The sequence below is a fragment of the Osmerus eperlanus genome, chromosome 13, assembly GCF_963692335.1.
Source record: "Osmerus eperlanus chromosome 13, fOsmEpe2.1, whole genome shotgun sequence".
Taxonomy (NCBI): Eukaryota; Metazoa; Chordata; class Actinopteri; order Osmeriformes; family Osmeridae; genus Osmerus; species Osmerus eperlanus.
The window spans coordinates 7,015,374-7,037,604 of NC_085030.1; the positions used below are offsets into that span (position 1 = coordinate 7,015,374).

Genomic DNA, 22,231 nt, shown 5'->3' on the forward strand with positions numbered 1-22,231 from the left:
TTTGGAAAAACACAAATATATTTTATGTTTATACATTCGGAATTGCATTAAGAGAAGCAGTTATCATTGTAATCGTCATGGCGAGTCTGTTTTCAGCACTAAATAGACTCATCTGGGTCGGTGTTTACTGAAATGAATTTATTTTGTAGCATAATAGGAAAACAACAGACGCTCCAGGTCTAGAAATACTTCATTCGCCCAGTATACTGTTCTATGCCAATACATACAGTACAGTTACTACAAATACAAATACTTTGTTTACCTGCCTTAACCCTCTTTCAGAGAGTCCTTCGATTGTCAAATATAACTGTTGATTTCCCTGGTTTTGAATGTCTCTGTGCTTCTATCCAAATATACACAACTGTTTCCAAGAAAACCGTCCAAACAGCCATTACGGTTGGTCCCAGTTAGGCAAATCAACTGAATTTCATTTGTATCATGGCCTAGAAATAGTAGGTAGTGAAATTTATCACCATCTATCTATCCAAAATACATAAGAATTAAGTGAAGACACAAATCTTGTTCATGATATAAATGCATATAAAAGTGCATACAATAAAAAAAAATGACCAATATGGCTGTTGTCCATCTTACTGTGTTTTTTCCGTACTCTCCTGGGATTTAGCAAGACTAGAATTTCTAGGTACAGAAGTCCTGGCTGTCCCACAGCCCTGTGTCAGCTGAGCAGCCTAGAGAGCATCAGGACAGTCCGTCCAGCCAGAGGCCGTGTATCTGCACCGCTTGCCCACAGAGAGGCCCTGTAATCCACCTGGCTCCCGGCTGGGACGGCCTGGTCAGCTCTGGCCAAAGTCTGCAAAACCCTTGGCCCCGGAGAAGGGCTCCGACTGCAAGGGGAAGAAGTACTGCTGTGGTAGGAGGAAGCCCGTGCCCTGGGAGGGGTGTGTGTGCATGGGGGCCTGGTGGAGCTGGAGCTGGGTGTGGGGGTGAGAATGGCTGGAGGGGTGTGGGTGCTGGATGCTTCCCGCCACCATGCACCCTGGAGGGGAGGTGTACGGAGGGGGCGGGGGTGGAGGTAGTGGCTGAGGGGTGGAGTTGGAGATTGTGGCAGACACCAGGCACCCATGTTGCTGGCTCTGGCCTTGCCCCTGTCCTTGGCCCCCCAGGGAGTAGCGTCGCAGGGAGCCGCCGCCCCCGGCGGAGCTGGAGCTGGTGGTGGCGGTGCTGGACTGGCGCGAGGGGGTGCGCAGGCTGGGGGGCGCGGTGGTGAGGATCATGGGGATGGTCTCTCCCTGACAGCTGCGGAGGGAGAAGCGGATGGGCTGCTGGGTGGGCTGCTTGGGCCGCAGGCAGGTGCAGCAGTAGACGGCCACCAGGGAGCCCACCACCACGAAGGCCACGAAGATGGAGCCCACCATGAGGAAGGGCACGTAGATGGGCTCTGAAGGGGGGAGGCAGAGGCAGTGTGGAGTCAGTCACAATCTTTATTGTCTTGAAGTTATAATTCAGTTGGAAGGGAATTGTAATCGAATAAATATAGGCTTTTTCCACATATTTCTCTTTATATGTAATTTTCCCCATCATATATTACTGTAGACAGATGCATGTTTTTCTCCAGGGTGGACATTGCATTTTTAGAACCAACAATTCAGTTTAGAAATCTGACATGGGAAAGTACATGTTCACATTCAACTGAAATAAGGACCTGTCTATTTGCATGCTGCCTTGAGACCAAACTGAACAGAGGCTTTCATGTCTGGGGAAAAAAACTCACAATGTAGATTGAAAACTCAGATTACAAGTCAATTGGCGCCTGGGGAGGAAATTATACGTTTATTTATTTTCACTAGAAAAAGATTAGGAAATTGTACTGACACTGTCAGGTCAGGTTTAAGAGCAAGCTGAACGCAAACTGAGAAATAAAACCTTCACCCTATTACATTGACATCACAACATAAACTAGTAGGCCTATAGCAGTCCGCTTATTTTTACAGCATACTTTTTTATGACTTTTAATTTGTATGTTAATTGGTTTACGGTAGAAAGTTTATGCATCACTGATTTTAGAGTCAAATCAAATTAACCCTACATTTCTATAGGGCATTTCTACCATTTGTCAATGTGTTTAACGGTGTAATTTCAAATTTCTTACTAGATTTGCTCCCAACTCCTCACCTATGTATTTCCTCTTTACAGCTTATAAACGTGGTTACCGATAGTATCATGTAACTTCAGGAATGTAGGGTGACGGTCTCCGGGTATATCGCATGCCCACTTCTCGTTTCTTTTTTTCTGTGCCGATAACAATCTACCTAACCCGCGGTCAAATAAAGCCCACGCCAAGAAAAAACAGGTGCCCCATGCATGCAATCGAGCTTCTTTTGGAAGTTGTGTTCGGTGTAAATCAAGAGGCGCAGTCATGCATCCAGTGTGGTTAATAAAGTAATGAATCTGCCTGAACCAAACTGGCGACTTATATTTATTGATAAAAGTTTAAAACCCTGTTTATAACCTGATGAATAACCTACTATTGTAAAAACTGAAAAGTTACGTTTACGAAAATGTTTTGATGAAATTACCTGCCTTGAACCATTTGAATTGAAGAACTGGAATTCATTGATCGAGTTCAAATGCCTCTAGAAATGTTATCGAACCGTTTCCAGTAAACAACTTTTCAGGTTTTACAGTGTAGGCCCACATTTGTTGTCTTATATAAAACTTCAATAACTTTTATTTTGAAAATAAACTGGATTAAAATGCATATTTGGCATAACTTTTTCTATATTTTGAATTTGTGGTAAATACGTTTTGGTTGACCATGGTCATTTCTTGACTATGGATAGCCATTCAGCCTTGTAACAAAAACTTTGAGTAGGCAATAGCCTACTAAGTTACATACCGTCGGTTATTCAAAGACCTGATTTAGACACTTAACACACTTATTATACTTTTTATATTGTCAATGATTTCTGCGACAACTCGCCTAGGGCAGCCTAACTTACGGGCTGCAAACTCCGTGTTCTCCAACTCTCTATCATTGGTGCAGCTTCCTTGGTCCAGCCGTGCGTCCACGGCCGCGCAGCAGTACCGCAGGGAGCAGGACCCGCAGCACACAGTGGCGTCCATGGTATCAAAGTCCTCCGGACACTGAAAGCCCTCGTGGTAATTCCCATTGCTGTCCAACCAGCCATGGCAGTACTCCCCTTGTGCGTCTGATATCCGTAGATTCCAGGTCAGATACCCCAGCAATAGGCAGTTCAAGAGGCGCACCATCCCGGCGACGAGAGTGAAAAGCCTGTATTTTATAGACTATTCCCTAACAACTATTGTTTCAAGTTTTCATTCAAAAAACATGCATAATGTGTATTGTTTGAAAGAAATCCACGATCAAATCTTCAAATGTTTTTGGTTTAGTTCTCTTCTTTGGTTTAGTTGTAATTCAACCATGCCAGAGTCCTTGTCATGTTAGTTTTTATCCTGTTAAAATCTCCAGAGTCGATTCCAAAGGCAAATGACAGGTGTAATAGAGACCTAAATTGAACTCTCACGGTTGTCTAGATAAATAAAGGTTCGCTCTCCTGTCAAAATGTCATCATCGTGCATGCATACCAAAATAGCGTAGCAGATGAAGCACTTTTCGTAAAAACAGACAACTATCCTTTTTTGGAAACAAGGAGAAAGTTTAGAGATCGTAATCCTTAAAGTTGTTTAACTTTGTGAAGACGTTCGCGTGGTTGGCCAACATACTGTGGTGTCCAACCTCATTTGAAATCTGTTGCTTTTTGTGACCAACCTTGTCGGCGCGCACGCAAATCTATGCGCTGGACGTGCGCATTCATGTAAGCTTTCAGTGGAGTGGGCACTTTGAAGCCCCTCCGTGCTATGCCAAGTGATGTCTTCAGTGGGCTATGAGTGGCCAGACACGTCGGTTTGATTTGATTACATTACTCAGTGCGCAGTTAGTAAAGATGGAACAGGTCATATGTGTTAAATGAGGCTCATGAAGAATGGAAAAAGAGCAGCTTGAAACATCTTTACAACTTTCTAAATAGTTTACATTGCCTACGTTACATTTGTGAATGTTTTAGTTGCCATATCTTTTCATTTAGTTTATCTAAAAATATAAGTGTAACTAAAAATATAACAACGTGCATTCTTTCACATGAATATCCAAACCATTATTTATTTAAATGCTAGCCTACCTTGCTCAAAAAGGTGATGCAATGGGTTAAACATAAATTGAGATATTTGCCCTGACGTGAAGGTGTAGCTGAATTTACATTGATATGTCGCCCCCTTGTGGCTGAGAAAACTTTTACTGCCTTTGTGAGCATTACTGAAAACGCCAAGCAGATTTATGTGACATTACAGAATACAGTAGTCTCGGCAGTCTCACTGATCCTAAACAATACATAATTTTTATTTTCAGTTATTATGCAATTTTTTTCATGACAATTTGTACATTTGTATTTGATCTGAGCAGGATTGAGGAGCCTTTTTTAAATTAATGACCTGGTTTCATTCTGGTCCCTCTTTAAACCATCAACAATGTCGATTTTTTTGTGTCTTGGCAATACCAAAGGACTAAATTACTACAAATAATCAAGAGTTTGATTTAGCACACCAGAATCACAATGATTTATAGACTCATTGCTTAGCTATAGTAAGTTGATGTACATCATTGAGATTGTAGGTTAATAGCCCACTCTTTTGAGTACATATTTTGAATGTTTGCTCGTTTTTATCATTTATAATTTTAGACAGTCTAAATTGATAGACCATCATGAGATTATCGTGATAAACTCTGTTCCCTGACTTGTCCTCTGAGGCAAAATGGCCACTCGATCCAGCCGTAGAATTCCAGTATGAAGCTTATGTACCCAATCTTTACGCCAGCTATTGAACCCAGTGGATGTCTGTGGATGTACGGTGCGTGCAGACAGTGGGTTTGCAGGTCCCGCCTGCATTTCCCTCTTGGCAGAATCACTTAAAGGCTGCGCCCCCGTCTGGGGATTGGAGCTGTGGCTTGTCAGTAAATTAGCCCACCCTCAGAGGCAAACGGAGCCAGACAGCGAGACAGTGACGAAAAAAGAACCAGTCATCATCACCTGCCTGTCACATAAGGACGTGACAGGAGTCACCACGAGTCACCGAACACGTTGACACTTGCCGTGATGGACGAGGAAATGCAACCGGCAGACGAAGGACTCAGCGCCCCAAAAATGTGCCGGCAGCAGCGGGGTCCTCACAGCTCTCTAAAAACCTTTCCGAACAAGCGATCGATGGTAAAGGCGCGGTTTGACAGACCCACAATGGTGGATATGCAGCTATTTGGTGACGGTGGCGGGCATCACTACAACTATCACCTCAGTCACCACCATCCCTATCAGCAGCGCGTGCAGGTCCACCAAACCTCCGTAAGCACCAGTAGCGGCCAGCAGCATCACGCAACACCGCAGCAGCAGCAACATCGGTTCCCCTGCGAAAACAGACCAAGTAGCAGGGTCGCGACATCCACATCAGCAACAGTGGGAAGTGTAGCAACAGTATCGTTTGGCAGCCAGCGGCGGGTCGCCAGCAGTACGGCGCTGCGCCAAGACCCCATATATTCACCTGGAAGAGCGACACTGAAGCATCAGTCTCCGGATTGCACTTATGGGATCAGCTCTGGTAGGTTTCAAAGTTATCTAGAGCGCAGTTTATTTAACAGAAAGTAGGGAAAGGCAAAACCAAGTAGACAATTTTATTTTATTTTTATCCATTCTTAAGGCCCGGTTTGCAATTTGTGTGTAAATGTATTTCAATTTCAATGTTTGGTACACCAAACATTACTTACGACATCTAATTATAGACTTAATTGTCTAAATATAGAGACTTATGTAGTGAAAACATCAGGTTCTCCGATTAAGGGACACCTGTCAAATCTTCTCTGTCTCTCCTTTAGATATTTCAATGAGATGTATTGGGCTTTTGTATGCATGTGTGTAGTGCACGGATTCTGGATGAGTAATGCATTTCTCACAATCTGATACAATGGAACTTGAAAGGAATTAATCCACATTTACATACATTAACATTAATTCATTAGCATTTGTTTCATCCCAAACCATGTACAAATCATGTTTAGGGTAAGTGCAGCATATTATCAAAGACAAAAAGTGCATATTTATAACAGTGATTAGTGCCAAGGAACAGCCTTCATTTTACAAGACAGTGCAACAACTTCATCATTTCAATACAGCATTGCATAATTTCACAGATTAAGTCTGTATTTCAGGACAGTGCTTCAATCCCATCAAACCTACACCCTGTGGTGCTAAACTAAACAGCTTTCCCAGAGATATGATATCTCCTTATCTTATGTACTGTAGCAGTGAAGGGAAGCCATGCTAGAGTATGTAAAAACGCAGCTCTTCCATAGGAAATCTACATCACAATCGACACCACACTATTATGATAGAGGGTATAGGATAAAGAGTATAGGATAGGGCTGTGGGTATACCGTCTCAATTCCTCAAAACACATATAGATATAGCAGACCTGTTTGCCTTCATCATGAGACCCTAACATGCCGTGTACATCACGTGACCTGGCCAGCAGCTTCTGTTGGTGGGGTGAGGGAGGCATACAAGCACAACCTGTTACCTTCCTGATCACATGACATGAATGTGATTGGAAAAGTAAGAGGGACACATCAGATATGTCCAAATGTGAGAGGGACATGTCCCTCGTGAAATCCACTCCAATATCTACGATCACCACACGACACCCATGTTTGTGTCTTTCCTGAGGTGTTTCACATGCTGTGAAATCAACTCTGTGACAATTATTCATGTTGTTTGATGATAACATCAGAGATCACGGCATCTTTCCTCGGGGGCAACAAACACAAGTGTGTCTCCTTTGTTTCCCTCAAGCAGCCCAGAGAACAGTGGGGACCCAAGGACGGCGCTTGGAGATCAGCGTGCAATAAAGCAAATTGCATTTAAAAGCTTTCCCAAAGAGTTGTGATTAAAATAAATGGGACTCATAAATTTCTCCTCTGCAGAGCATGTTGTGTTTAATGAAATTTTACGAGGCTCTCATCTCACAGAACCAGTGAGAGCGAGGAGAGAGAACGAGAGAGAGGGAGGATTGGAGGGGGAGGGGGAGGGAGGGAGGATGAGAATGATATCCGATACATCTCGTCAGGTAAACAGAGACGGCGCGCATATTAATAAATGCGACACATCTGCGCCGGGCCGATAGACACGTCTGAGCGGCTGCAGGAGGAACAGGGCCCGCCCAGTTGCAGGGGTGGCGTGGCTGTCTGAGCTCATAATCACCTGGCTCGTCTGCTGGGGCCAGGGGGGCTGACATGTCATCGCAGGTGCTGAGATGTGCCAGCTCATCACATTGACGTGTGTTCAGACTGCAGGGAGAAGGGGTGTTGAGTTGGGTGTTTCTTTTGGTTGTTTTGGTCATTTCTGTGTTTTCTTGTTTTTTCGATATTTACTGGGGTTTGGTCATCTGACCAAAATGTGCATGTTTCCTTTGGTGGAGCTCATTCTATAAGAGGCAGAGATTAAATGGCAGCAAAGAGGGAAGTACAATGAAAGAAAACGGAAGTCAGAAAAAGAAAAGAATAGTGTTATGTGGACAGGAAGTCTTGAGCAGTGATGCAGAAACCACACTCATAACACTGCCACTAAAACACACATATTGTTGACTGTGTGTTCTCGCCTACACCTCAGTGCACTACCAGCAGCACACTGTCTAGGGACCACAATATTACAATATAACACATGTTTTATTGAGGGGATGAACATAATTCTAATGTCACAAGGATGACAAATCTAGTTTAAATTGCATGCTTGATTGTCATACTGAGATCCATGCCTCACTTGATACAGAGGCAGTTAAGAAAGTTTAAGGGAAACATTTGCCTCAAATTGTTTTTTAAAATAGTCCTTGCAATCTAGCATATTTTGCTATTCAAAACAACATTTTTGAAAGAATACACTTATACTGCTGGTATAAACCAAAGCTTTATTTTTATCATCATTGCAAACAGTTAAACAACTTCGCTGCTTGTTTTGTCTCCTCTCCCCACATAGAGAACCGTCTGATTCTGGATGCCTTTGCCCAGCAGTGTAGCAGAGTTCTTAGTCTTCTCAATGGCCGCCTCCTGGAGCCCTCCCTTCTGCCTGCCCACATAAAGCAGGAGGAGTCCTGTCAGCCGGGACCTGGAGGGGAGAGCAGGCCGGTGGGGGGGCAGGGTGGAGGCCACTACCCCCCGCTGGAGAAGACCAGACCTGAGGAGAGCACCTCCATCACCAACCCAGATGAGGAGGCCCAGCGAAGCCAGTGGAACCAGCAGCAAACCTCCGCCTTCCTCCGCATCTTCACAGACTCCCTGCAGAACTACCTGCTCTGTGGGCCCCAGCAAACTGTCCCAGGAGGCCTAGAGGATGAGCCGTGCCCAGTGGCGGAGCCCGTATCTGGGGTGTCTCCGGGTCACAACCCGGGGGGCTGGAGCTCCCCGGCTCCTTCGGAGTCATACGGCCACCCTTCGTCCACCTTGCCTGAGGAGGAAGAGGAGGAGGAGGAGGAGAGCTGCTGCCCCCGCTGCCTGGAGCTGGAGCAGGAGGTGCTGAGTCTGCAGCAGGAGAACGAGGAGCTGAGGAACAAGCTGGAGCACATACCAGGTACCGCAGTCACTGGACCATTATGGGTTGTCCTAGTTCACAGTGCAAACCCCCCTACTCCTAGTCATGGATAAAAACAAGGTAATTTTTGGAAGGTTAATTGTAAATCCCGTTGTTTGATCAGTTATGCATAGAAAGCATGAAAAATCCTTCTTAAGTCCTTTATGTGTGTGTTGTTGTATCTCTGTATCAGTCCTACACACAGCTTCAGACCCCCTCACTCAGACTCTCAGCCTGACACCCTCAAGGATCTGGGCAAAACTTAACTGAATAATCTGACAGTCGTTCTCATTACCCAACCTGCTCTCTCCTCAGCTTTCACAAGTCCCCTGTGTCGCCGAGACCTAATTAGCAGTAAGACTGCTGTCTCTCCATTGGGAGTCTTAACAGAGGTGTCCTACTGGAATATACAGTTATACTTATTGAATATTAGTGTAGAGCACAGAATGACTCAGTGAACTAGCAGTACGAGCAACGTCAGTATGAGTTATTATTATTCCAGCATGCAAGTGCACACTAAGTACCTCACACGTACAAGAACAAGCATCTCCCCCCAGCGTTTGGAACTACCTTCTCAATGGGTCTCGGAGAAATGGGGTTGTGTAACCATCATTGATCATATTGGCTTCAATTTCTGTGCAGCTCCCTGTCAGAATGTTCTTGACTTTTTCAAGAGTGTTCTCCAGTTCCACAACCAACTGGTGCAACCCATGCCAGAAGAGCAGTTAACAGAGGTGAGGAACAACATGTATGCAATAGTACTTATATTCCTTGGAGCATACTTCTGGAGAAGCAAATATGTTATTGGTTAAATATTATAATGCTACAGTATATAAGACATACATCATTCTATAAATCAAAAATCAGGACAGCAGTGTACATGTGTACATCTAAAGAGTCTTCTATCTCTACAGGAAGAAGAACAGAAAACAATCTTTGAGGTTTGTGAAATTTGTGAAATTTGCATGACTCAATTAGCAGCATATAAACAAACTGAAAGTAGTGGCACAAAATGTGAAACTACCATTCAAATGATGTCCTATAAATGATCTGAGAATTGTTGATCTTTGTGAGAGTATCACTTTGAAACCGTATTGCATAATGATGACACCTGTAAAGAAAAATGTAAATGTGTGAACTAGCCAACACAACTACTTTGTAACACAGAGGCAACAATATCAGGGTCCATAGTACATAAGACATCATTAGACACATAGCAAGTAAATAACCATGGTACAACATGTTAGACTAAACAAATCCTACAGATAATCCTTAACAATATCACAATTGATATGCAGTATTTATCTGGCTAAAAATCCAGAGATTGCACGCTCAAATCCCTGTCGGTATGTAGCTCTGGATAAAAGCTTACCCACTTCATAGTCCTCAGGTCCAAGCCCCCTCTTCTTTCTTTGACGTACTGCATCTTCTTAATGTACCCCTGTTGTCCTCAGGGCAGTAAGCAGCTCCTGGGAAACTACCCACTGTTCATCACCAACAAGCAGTGGGACGAAGCAGTCAACTCCTCCAAGAAGGACGGGCGGCGCCTGCTGCGTTACCTGATCCGCTTTGTCTTCACCACGGACGAGCTCAAGTACTCCTGCGGCCTGGGCAAGAGGAAGCGCTCAGTCCACTCGGGAGAGCCCGGCCCGGAGAGACGACCCCTAAACCCCATCAAGGTCACCTGCCTCAGAGGTACGACCTATCAGCAGGTCTGTCTCTGTGTGTGTCTGTGTGTCTGTTTTTTTTGGGGGGGGGGCTGTTCTTTGGGGGGCTGTCTGTGTTTCTGGATGCGTGTCTGGCTGTCCGTTTGGGTGTTTGTCTGTCAATCAGTCTGTCAGTCTGTTGGTCCCCTTAGTCTTTAAAGTACATAACGACCACAAAATAACCTTCTCCTCTTCAGAGTTCATCCGAATGCACTGTGCTTCCAACCCTGACTGGTGGATGCCTTCCGAGGAGCAGATCAACAAGGTGTTCAGTGATGCGGTGGGCCACGCGCGCCAGGGCCGGGCGGTCGGCACCTTCCTGGGCAGCAGCGGCAGCAGCACCAGCAGCCTCTACATGGAGGGTTACGACGGGCACCTGTCCCAGGACGAACTGTTCCTCAAAGGCTCCCAGAACGGCCTTGCAGACTGAGGAGGGGGCAGCGTGGTGGAGCTGTGGAGCTGCAGCCCCCGGAACACAGACACCCGGGTTCTGACGGACAGGAACAAGCAACATTCCAGAGGACAAAGTCCACATGTGGATTTGTTTTTGTTTTACTTTGTTGTGCCGATCTTGAGTAACTGTGAAAGGGCATCAAATATGGTACATGGAGAGAAGCTCTTGTGGAGAATGAAACAAGTCTTCCGTTTTCCACGTTTTGGTGAAGTTATCAGCATCAACAGGAAAGGCAGGGGACACATGTCAGTAGATGTGCTGATTAACACATGACGACATTACCTGTGAATAGTGGTCTAATTGCTAAAGAATAAGACCTCAATTACACTGGAATACTGTGCTAGTATTTGTTGATTGGCAATTGTAAAGGGTAGAAAATGCATACAATCAATATTAAATTATAGGCCGTGACTGACGAAGAACTCCATTACCTGATCTGCCAAAGATACAGTATTTGTGCAGTATTTGTGAAACAAATTATTACTTTATATATTTGACCTTTAAAATATGCCATTTTATTTTACAGACTAAACATACAACTGGTGCTGTATCTTAGTGTCCAATATCCGATCTGATTAAACCAATACAAGTATGTAATCTAAGTACATTTAATATTAAGTTTGGGTTGCAGCTGTCCATGTGGGTTTAACCTAAGCAATGCCTTGTTGTGAATACTGTAGTTACAACAATAATTGAAAAATTGGCATCTTCACAATTTTTTGTTATGGTTTCTAAACTTTGCTTTGCATTTTTTATGTATTTAATCTATTACGCAACTGAAAGTTGGACACTTTAAATACTGAGTGTGTGGAATTAAAGTATGATGGTTGTTACTGTTACAACAGTAGTCCTTTGTATGTGAGGTACTCTTTACACAAGCTTCTATCTCAAATGCCTCAGCCAAGTAGAAAAGTGCCACAGATAGTTCATCGATGAGATTCTGTTGTTCTGTGCATACTTATTTGAATGTGATGTGAGATTACTTAACCCGTGACTGCTGTACATTTTGTAAAAACAAACAACAAAAAAACATTTTACTTTCAAAGTGGCTGTGTCAACACTGTGAAACAATCCAAGGTTATTTTTACTGAGAAACTAGAAGTTATTGTTGTGTTTTTATTTATGATAAAATAAAACTACTGTACACAACCTAATTTGAGTTCACTTTGTAATACATGTGGTTGGGGATGTGGTAGCCTACGTGTAAATTGGCTAAGCATTTATCCTCCAGTAGATGGCACCCCAAGCTCCATAGCTGCAATTCTGCAGCAAACACGTAAAACCTTCAAGGCCAAAGTGGTGGCAACCCTATTGGTTTGGGGCTTAAATTTAGGTTTTGATCTTGAACCTGATGCTGCAGATCCTCAATGATTTTCCTTCACTATCACGAACACGCGTTGGTTCAAATACATTTTAGGCTATACGATTTTGACGGTCACCTAGAGTCTCAATCACTCAAACAGCCATTAAAGTAAGGTCCTCGATGACCAGATTTTATTTATAAGTTTATTTTGTTTGTTTATATTATTACATAACCATTTGACAGTGATTGCGCAAGATAGCGAATCCCTATTGTTAGAGGCTTGTTCACAGTTAGCCTACAAATACTTCTGTTAACCGCCAGGCCCTGGGACGATTTTGCCTGGAAATATTTACATCTGGCTGGCCCGCCCTACCAACCAATTTAGGGACCACATAGATAGACGGTCAAAAAGGATGCATAACTATACTCAGTTAAAATGTATTATTTCAATATGCACAAACCGTGCATCTATTTGATCATATGAAACAATTTGCACTTCTATCAAGAAATCATTTATGAAATTTTGAACATATCTGATCACCGCTCAGGGGTGTTTCTCTTTAATTCTGCAGTCGACTACCCATCCTTCAGAATGCGGGCCTGTAAACTCGTCAGGGAGGGCGGGTCGTGAGCAGCACAATGAGTTTTTGGGATAGTTAACTACTGATGCGACAAGCAGTGACCAACAAGCAAGTCAGTAACAGCAAGCACAACGCTAAACTTGATTAGCCACCGAGTAATCTGGTTTAAGGATGGCATGCGTGTTCCTCATGCGCAAGATACCCTGATCTTATTCGAACAGACCTTCGAGACGCACTTGAGACGGAGACGGAGTGCGTGGATTTTGGAGAAAATTCTGCAGAGGTTCTGCGTCTGTTTGCAAACGCAGCAAGTAACGGTACACCCAGGCTCAGAGAGAGCCGACGACATTGTACTCATTGCGCAATTGACAGATCGGGAAAGACTACAACATTTTGATCGCGAATATTTAGGACTTCTACGTATCACGATCTTCCACTATTGTGGTACAAGATGATGTCACTTATAGATTTGGACGATGACCAGAGATGGGTCCCCACGCATGTGAATGTCACTGTCCTCCGTGCAAAGGGATTGCGAACGAAGGGCAAGCATGGGAGTCGTTATGTTTATACTATTATTCAGGTAGGGAAGGAGAAGTACACAACCGGCTTGGTCGAGAAGGCGGCAATGCCTGAATGGAATGAGGAATGCTGTTTCGAACTTCTCCCCGGTATTTTGGAGCATGGGGGACGGAGCTCCTTTCCTCCGGGGAGCGGTGACTTGGTCCTTACTGTCATGCACCGGGTGCTGATCGGCCTTGATGTGTTTCTTGGTCAAGCTATCATCCCTCTGGATAAGATATTTCATGACGGAATGTGTCCTAGAGATGAGTAGGTTGATTTCACATCATTCATTATGGGTATATTCATTTAATGACAAATTAATTATATTAACGTGGTCTGCATAAGTCAAAACAAAAAATATGTTCCATGATTGACAGATGTTGCCGCTGGTACGAGATGCTATGGTTGTGGGGGATTAGAAGTAGTGAAGTTTCAATCAGGGAAGATTGAACTTCATGTAGAAGATAGAACCTCAGCAGACACAAATTGCACATTGAACACTGGATGGCCAACCGCACAACAAATCCAGGGAATGACGTCATGTTCAGTGTTTACAAGTGTCAGCGTCTTCAGATGAAGAGCAACTCATGCTTGATGTAAGATGAAGGCCTGTTTTCCCTTGTCATCATTACAGAGCACTCTGCTCTGGCTCTCAACCCCTCAGTATCAACGATGCAGCTATCGCGTTGTGAACCTTATCCTTGAGATAGTACTTCAAAGTCCAGTCAAATGATTTCTATAGCACATTTAAGAACAACCAGTATTTGTCAAAGTGCTGTACAAGGTAAAATAAGGCACCAAAAGGCACATTTATTGAAAGGACACATACACACATACAGAGATAGGATAACTTTGCTATGCTTACATAGTTTATGGAGAATAAGGGGGTTTTAAGATAAGATTTAAAAACATAAAGTGGGAGAGAATCTGATATGGAACAGAATACTTTTTCCTGTGCCGTGGGGCTGCAACTGAACAGGCACGTCACCCTTTGATTTCAAAGGGGAATTGGGAACAGACTATTAAAAGCAGACTATTTGAAGACCTTAATGGCCTATGGGTCTCATACAAAGAAATAAGCTCAGGAATGTAATCGGGTGCCAAGCAATACCTTGTAAACGTAATAAAACCTTACATAGAATTTTGTATTGAACAGGCAGCCAGTGAAGATACATCATTACATGACAAACCCTGTCTCTCTTCTTGGTTCCAGTCAGGAGCCTAGCAGAAGCATTTGCTCTACCTGAACGTGTGACAGAGAAGACAGGAAAATTCCACTCAGTCCAAATGAATGGTCTTGTACAGTATCTTGCCACATCATGCCCAATCAGCTACCGTACAATTTTGTCTGAGAACAACAAGCAGCTTTCTGCATGAAACATCCTATTTTAATTTTTTACACAACAGGAGAATCATGTCCAGTAGAAATGAAGGACCTGAATGGACCTAAAAACAGTATCTGTGAATACATACTAGAAATACATAAATTAAAACACAAAAACTTGAAAAGTGATAATACATATGGTCTGAAATGAGTCACTTCCAGTGTATTCACCTAATGTTAATTGACTCTTCATAACCCTGTGTAAAACTTCTGATGGATCTACAAAACAAAAGTGTCTTACAAGTGTGTTGAGTCCCAGGTGAATGTGTTGGATTCAAAGGACCATTTCAGTAGTATCAGGCAATTTCCATAGTCAAGTAAGGCAACACCACACAGCTGGCTTTAATTGAGGGCCTTCTGCTCTCTCCTCTCCCCAAGCAAAGAGCAGAGGAACTCACATGGAATAGCACACATTTGTTTTGGATCCAGAACACATGTTTCTGGTCCTTTTTCAAGGGGTGAGAGAACAGATGCAGTGGGAGGATTTCCTAGGTGCGGCCTTCAGAACTTCTTTATCCAGTAGAGGACCTTTTCGGAATTCAATTTAGTTCTCCCCTCAGAGCGCTTAAGAAATAGTTTATGGTCATACGTATACATGATGGTCAAATCACGATGCCCCCCCCACCCCATTTATCTGGCTACTATTCAGTTATGTAATATTGCAAGCAGCTGCCAAACAAAACACTGAAAACGATCTTTGGGGGATTTCTTTGTTTTTCTCTCTGTGGCAGTATGGTCAGACAAAACATCTAACTTTCGCTCTCTGTTTGGTTTTTAAAGCTCTACTATTACAGAGAAAGTATGTATTGAATGTGTTTACACAAGGAAAAGGCATGTGAACGCCGGGTCTGGATGTTTACTCCCAGTCTTCCCTCAATGTGCCTCCAGGTGGCTCAGACTCAACTCCAAGGCCGGGCGGAAGGAGAAGGAACGTGGGGAGCTCCAGGTGACGGCCCAGTTCACCCGTAACAACATGACCGCCAGCATGTTCGACCTCACCATGAAGGACAAGCCTCGCTCAGCCTTCGGCAAGCTCAAGGACCGCGTGACTGGTAGGAAGAGGGGTGATGTGGAGTCATCCTCGGCCATCGTTCCCGGGCGCTTCGCTGCCTTGTCGGGGGGGCTGGGCCAGCCTTTTGGAGAGGGGGGCGGTGAGGAGGACCCTGGAGTTGGAGAGGTGGTGACGGAGGAGAAGAGGAGTAAAATGAAGGATTTCTTCAAGGGAAGACTGCGGAGGTCTTCGGACACCAGGTCGTGCTCTTCGCTGGCCTCTGAGAACAGCGTGTCATCCATGGCCAGTGACACTCCCGGCCCCCCTCCATGTCTGGACCTACTGGCAAACCCCCCCAGCTCCCCGATCTACCGTAGCAAATTCAAGGAGGACACTCAGAATGGAGAAATGGAACTAGCAAAGAAAGGTGGGTCAGAGATCCCTCCTATGTTTGTGTGTGACACAAAGAGTAGCACAGTTTTAAAAAAATGTATCTCGTATGTCAATTTCCTCACATTCTCAACCCACTTACTTCCCCTCCAACAGTGCTGACGTCACAAACCTCTCCAAAGATACTGACCCACAAGCGAGCGTTCAGCGATGAGGCCGGTAACATCAACACTCCCCTGCCTAGGCCATGCCCCGCTGTAGAGTCCCTGAAGGGCCAGGGCATGACCCTCTCACAATCTTCACTGTGCATCAACGGCAGCCATGTCTACTCGGAGCCCGTGACTCCTCAGCGGAGCTCAGGCACCCTCCCCTCCAAGCTGGTCTTACTGGAGAAGTGTTCCCCCCTCTCCCGCTCCCTGCAGAACCTCACAAAGCGAAGCGATGACAAGGCCTCCCCAAGGGAGGGCCGACGCTGGTCCTTTGACAAGGGGAAGAAGGAGCAGAAAGAGGAGGACAAGGAGGCTGATGCTGAGGTGGCCCTGGTCCAGAGCGCCCGGACGACCGGTCGACCGGTACAGGCGGCGACGCCCATTCTGTTGACCGCCGCCACTGACTCAGCAGACAAAGGGAAGAAGCAGAGGAAGACCTTGTTCTCTGGAGGGAGGAGCGATTCGCTTCCTTCCAAATCAGACCTGAGCCAGCCAGCTCCTGAGGGGAGACTCAGGGGGTGGTTTGGCTCCGGGGAATCCCCGAACAAGCCAAGGTGAGTGAGGGTCAAGCCAGTCCTGTGTCCCTGGGTCTCCAGGGCTTCACAGGGCTGTGTTTCTGTCGCCTACAGAGCTTCTTAGGCATCGATTTACTTTAAGGCTTTGTTTCCCTGTGTTCAGTGTCTTTGCTGCCCCCTATAATTTTGAAATGAGAATTAAATCATCCTCCATTTTACTTTCCTCTCTCATCATCCCCACGCTGTCTACCGACCGTTTCAGACAGTGAGTTTACAGCCAGGCTTGGGTATTTTTATTGCTTTTTATTTCTATTTCCACAATCCCATTGTTGTTTTGGTTTTGCTAAGTCAAAATATACCGTTAAAGCTGCTTTCTGAAAACAGTGAGTGTAGTCACATACAGTATTGCAGACAAAACATCTCCCATATTGAACCACCTTATTGTCAAGCTTCTGGGTGGCCATTTTCAGTTTGTGTTCCCTATATATTAAATGGTCAACTGGCACAGGATTAACTAAGAGGACTACTTGTGCCTTCCCTCCACAGGCTGGAAGTTTCTCCTAAGGTAGAAAGCAGCTCAGATGTACCCCCTCCCCTCCCCCCTCGCTCCCCCATTCCTCCCCAGTGCTCGTCCCCCTCCGCCTGCTCCACTGGTCGCACCTCACCCGACAGTGGTCATCCCACCAACCCCTTCACCCCCTCCCCTCCCACAACACCCGTCTCCCCCTCCAACCCCTTCCTGCCTCGTATGCAGTGTAACCCCTTTTTTGAGGAGCTCATAGCTGAAGAGACACAAAGGTCCCCTCCTCTCGCTTGCCGCTCCACCGCCTCACCCCTCTGTCATTCCACAGCTTCGCCCTCTCGGCCCCACATCCCCAGCCCTGCAACACATGACGCCATGCAAAGAAAAATGGCCGCCATCAGGCGAGAGCGTCCCAGGGCTGTTGCCAGGCAGATGTCCCTTCCTGCTTTGCTCCCAAAAGCAGCTTCATCCAACCCTCCCAATCCCTTCAATCCTCGTTCCATGTCGGAAAGTGGTGGTGAACTGGACGAGTCATTCGATGCTTTTGCCTCTAGCCGGCTGAATCCTACCCAGAACTCTTCAAAGCCCCCTTCACAAGCTCAAAGAAGAAGCACTCCACCTGTGGACAATCACTCCATTCAGCCGATTGATGAGATGGAGATGGAGATGCCTGAAGAAGATCCTCCACCATTGCCCCCAAGGAGACCCATTAGAACTGCAGTTAATGACATATATTCTGAAAGCTGGTTACATAGAGGTCAAGAGCTTGCCGTCCACAAAGAGGCCTGCCTTTTGTCTCAGACCGGCGCTGCCTCCCTTCAGCACGCTAGAGATGGAGACCGCAAGCGAAATACTCCTAGCCTCTCCACAGAGCTTCACCTCAGCAGTGAGACATCACTGTCTCACACTGATCACTCCCAACCCAAGGCAAACCTGCCAATGTCCCCTCCCCTGTTTATGGATGAAGACCAGTTCACCAAGTTTAAATATGAACCGTTAGAAGATGAAGCCGAAAGCTGGAGGGGGATATTCACTGAGCAAGATTTTTGTGAACCCGATGTCATGGTCAACCATGAGGAGACAGATGTAAAACATTCAGACGAGGGTGTTAAAAAACAGACCATTTCAAAAGCTCCTCATTCTGAAAGTACAAATCTAGCTGGACCTAAAATGCTTCTTGATGGCGACATGTCAGTAGCTGACCTACTGAGCATGTCATCCCCAAAAATTCCCAAATCAAACATCCAGATACATGATGTTGTTTGTACTATACAAGAACCAAAAGTGGAGCCTTCTTCCACTCACCCAGATAAACCCATATCTATAAACAATAACCAGTCACCCTCACTAACCTTGGAAGATCTGAATAAGAACATTAGTAATTCTGATTTTAGCTTTATTGATTCCGATGGTTCTACTCCATCTGAAATAGGCAACTCTCTAAAAGGTCTGGGTGGTATTTTACCTCCACCATCTGCTGATTCACCTCTAGCCCTGTACCACGACGGGGTGATGGCAACTTCAGAGGATAGGTTCACTTTAAAAAGGCCTAGCCTCACAGATATCAACTCAGCCTTTGAAATGAATGCACCGATTAGTAAGCAACTGAAAGTTTCCGCTGTTTGCCAAGAAAACTGTCTTTATGGAGCTTGCGAACTGGGAACACCAATGTGTATGTCCACAGACTCTATAGATGTCCTGAAGGATGAAAGCACTTGTGATTTGAAACAAGAGGTTCAATCAAGTAATGGCTTTCTTAAAGAAAGCATTGATTTTAAGGAAACACCGTCTTCACTTGATTGGAATGGCAATCCACCATACAAGCCTGTAAGCAGTGAGTCTTCACCACAGGTCGTCAGCGCACGGAAGAGTCTTAAGGGGATGATACGTGAGCTCCATGGCAATGGCAGTCCAAAAACTCCTCGGGGAGGAGGAAGAAAGAACGATTTTGATGAATCATCTTCTCTGGTTCAACAAATCATGGAAAGCAGTGAAGGACCCTTCTCATATCAACCTACAAGATCTTCTCTTTCCTCCCCAGTGTCTCCAGATAAAGAAATAAACATCAGGGTAAATGGTCTAAACAGAGAGCAGATCGACTGCAATGAACTAAACACTAAGCTAGGACATTCTCCCTCAAAGCAAATGGGAGAAATAAGCTTTGAAGACCTTCATGCCAAAGTAGCTCCAAAATTGAAAAGTCCTGCTAAGTCAAGGCTTGGTGCCTTTGTGCATGTCTCCAATCCCTGTGCTTCGGACCTCTCCTCCGCCCCTTCCCTGGCAGATGGCACTAATGACCAGGCTAACATACCCCTCACCCTTGCCACTTGCCCCATCTTGCATCCCCCCACACTGAGGCCCAATCCTGGAGCTAGTGCCACCCTGGTTGTGGCCCCCTACTCCTCCTCCTCCTGCACTACTGCCCAGTCCCAGGTCGATGCACGGCACACACTTTTGCCTGAGGAGACACAACCAGCTAGCAGCCTGCCCCATCAGGAGAGCAGGTGAGACACTTCAGCTCTGCAGAGTGTACCCACTCAACCCCTCTTTAGACCATACCCATGTGGGTTGCCAGATTGTTGTCAACTAACCCGCAGTAGGAGCCATCTTGGGTACATTAACCTAACTTACTGATTACCTTACTGATTATTTGGCTTTTATACTCAAATGCTGAAACAAAAAGTGGATTTTATCTGTGTTTATACAAGATATACTCTGTTTCCTTTAACTTCCCAACCAATTTCACTTGCTTATGTTGGAAACTGCAATACCTGCATGTTTTAAATTCTTTCATTCTTTTATGTTAACCATCGATCATCTGTGTTTTTGTTATCGTCATGTACATCTGTTGCATTCAAAGTTTACATGTAAATGGCACAGCTACCATAATTATCAGTGCTGTCATTATCAACCATCTGCTATTAAAAGCTAGCTGGAAATGTCTTCCCTTACTCTGTCAGTGGCATGAAATTATGTTCCATGAATTGTACGGAAAATAAACTAAACATATACCTTTTATTAAGTGTACAGTCTATAGCCTTATATCGGTATTTTTTGACGAGTCAGTATTGGATACCCTAAGAAATATATTAGTTGCCCTGGCAACACACATTAATACAGCACTACAATGAGTATTGATCCTTAACCTCACACTCTTCTTTGCTGCCACCCTGGTTCCTCTCTAGCCCCCATCCAGTGAAACCCCTGACCACCTCAACCAGCCAGGGGGAGAAGAGAGAGGAGAAGAGAGAGGGCCGCTCGGTCCTGGAGAAGCTCAAGTCCACCATCCACCCAGGACGCTCTGCCCAGCCGACAGGAACCCAGGCTGAGAAAGCTCAGGTAGGACATGCCGAACCTCCACTCCGGCTCAAAAGGGAAAGTATCATCAATGTGTCATAACATCTCATGAACCTCCTACCCACCTCTGCCTTTGTGTATCCCCCCATTCTCCCTCTATCTCTTGGCAGGAGGCGTTAGTGGACAACTCTGCCCAGTACCAACACCTGACCAACATGGAGTTGATCGCCCTTCTGCTGCAGCAAGAGATGGACATGGAGAAGCAGCAGGCAGCTTCCCAACAGCAGGGAGCATTGTTGGAGAAACGTGAGGCCGAGCTGAAGAAGGTGAAGGCCCAGGTGCGCGACCTGGAGGACTACATTGACAGGCTGTTGGTGCAGATCATGGAGCAGACTCCCACACTGCTCCAAGTGCGCTCCAGACACAAGTGACACCTGCGTGTGTGTGTTGGTGTGTTGACGCGCTCCGATTATCAGTTTACTCTAGAGCAGTGTTTCTCAGATGTTGGACTGTAATTTTTTTCCCTAGGTTACAGTGATTGTTTTCCAGCTGTGAAGATGAAGGTTTTGCTGAGTCAGTAAAAGCTCACATATGAAAGGTCCAGGAGTTTTTCTGATGGATTGATGAGCATAAACAGAATTTGGGAAGCAATGCTCTTGGGCAGGTGTAGTCAAACACAACTAAACTAAACCAACGTGATCTCAAAACCCATCCAGGTCTTTTCACTGCTGATACTGCCCGGTTTATGTAGACACAGTATTACCCGATATGCATGCTTCATATTATACAAATTTGATAGGATGAGGATGCAAAAATATGAAAACTAAACAAAATCTATACAGAAACCACACTCACTTGCTATGGAGTGTGAGCTTACACAGCTTTTGGCAAATGTTCTGCATTAGAATGATTAAGACTGCATTCATCAGCAATAGAGCAATATAACTGTCTTCTTTTTTAATAATGCAACTTTAATAATTAATTACATCAGTTAAACGGTAATGAATCATACACAGCCAATGATAAAGTGTTCATTTAACACCAGGAATGTTGATAAGTCCATCTCATGAGCGTACAAGTACCACGAACAATCTTGATGTTAAATTACAACTTTTAAATATGCTGTGTATGGCACTTCCAAAGTTCAGAAAAAATTGAAGTAACTATAGAAGTAACTATATGGCAGTAGTAAGGACAGTATCATGTTTGGTTACTCTGTGGCATGAAATACCACTTGACTGCAAAGCAAAGTTTGGAGTTCCACGGAGCATCAGTTTGTTTAAATTGAAAGAACCAAGTTTCACATTTTCTAACTAGTCATTAAAAAGGTTGGTGAACAGATGATAATAAACAAAGTAAGATTTTACATATTGATATGGATCAATCATACTGACAACAATAGCTGCTTCCACTGCTTCATAAGCCAAAATCAAGTTATATTTAACATTTGATTGTCAAAGATACTTTCCTGTTTACTTTTCGGTATTGCTTTTTATTTATTTTTTATTTATGTTTTTGAATTTACTACTTTGCACTTAAAAAGATTATGTAGGCTAAGTGCTGAAAAATATTAAAACATTTTCAGCAAGATATTTGTGGTGGAGAATTAATTTATATAGGCTACAGTCATATTATTCCATATGACCTTACTTGTACTGTTTCATGCTAT

General features: G+C 44.6%; 3 protein-coding genes across 4 annotated transcripts in view; 2 read left to right on the forward strand and 1 right to left on the reverse strand.

The window, feature by feature from the left end:
• Positions 1 to 117: 117 nt before the first annotated feature.
• shisa3 (shisa family member 3) lies at positions 118 to 3,734 on the reverse strand. Its single transcript, XM_062477011.1, has 2 exons — positions 2,961 to 3,734; positions 118 to 1,399 (listed from the first exon to the last, which is right to left on the reverse strand). The coding sequence occupies exons 1-2, from the start codon at positions 3,229 to 3,231 to the stop codon at positions 795 to 797; spliced, it is 876 nt and encodes a 291-aa protein (XP_062332995.1). The 5' UTR covers positions 3,232 to 3,734; the 3' UTR covers positions 118 to 794.
• Positions 3,735 to 5,028: 1,294 nt separating this feature from the next.
• Positions 5,029 to 11,412, forward strand: LOC134032963 (BEN domain-containing protein 4). The gene is made up of 6 exons (XM_062477039.1): positions 5,029 to 5,628; positions 8,055 to 8,645; positions 9,288 to 9,379; positions 9,560 to 9,586; positions 10,100 to 10,340; positions 10,549 to 11,412. Exons 1-6 carry the CDS (start codon positions 5,133 to 5,135, stop codon positions 10,779 to 10,781), a joined length of 1,680 nt encoding a protein of 559 aa, XP_062333023.1. The 5' UTR covers positions 5,029 to 5,132; the 3' UTR covers positions 10,782 to 11,412.
• A 1,347-nt stretch (positions 11,413 to 12,759) lies between these two features.
• rab11fip5b (RAB11 family interacting protein 5b (class I)) overlaps positions 12,760 to 22,231 on the forward strand; it is a 9,571-nt gene continuing 99 nt past the window's right edge. The window contains exons 1-6 of one of the 2 annotated variants that reach the window (XM_062476713.1): positions 12,760 to 13,520; positions 15,526 to 16,055; positions 16,175 to 16,781; positions 17,289 to 19,769; positions 20,451 to 20,604; positions 20,733 to 22,231. The exon at positions 20,733 to 22,231 is cut by the window's right edge and continues 99 nt beyond it. In XM_062476713.1, the coding sequence (XP_062332697.1) occupies positions 13,141 to 13,520; positions 15,526 to 16,055; positions 16,175 to 16,781; positions 17,289 to 19,769; positions 20,451 to 20,604; positions 20,733 to 20,993 (4,413 nt within the window). In that variant the 5' untranslated portion in view covers positions 12,760 to 13,140 and the 3' untranslated portion in view covers positions 20,994 to 22,231. The remainder of the gene's footprint in view (positions 13,521 to 15,525; positions 16,056 to 16,174; positions 16,782 to 17,288; positions 19,770 to 20,450; positions 20,605 to 20,732) is intronic. The other variant, XM_062476714.1, reaches the window with a different exon arrangement.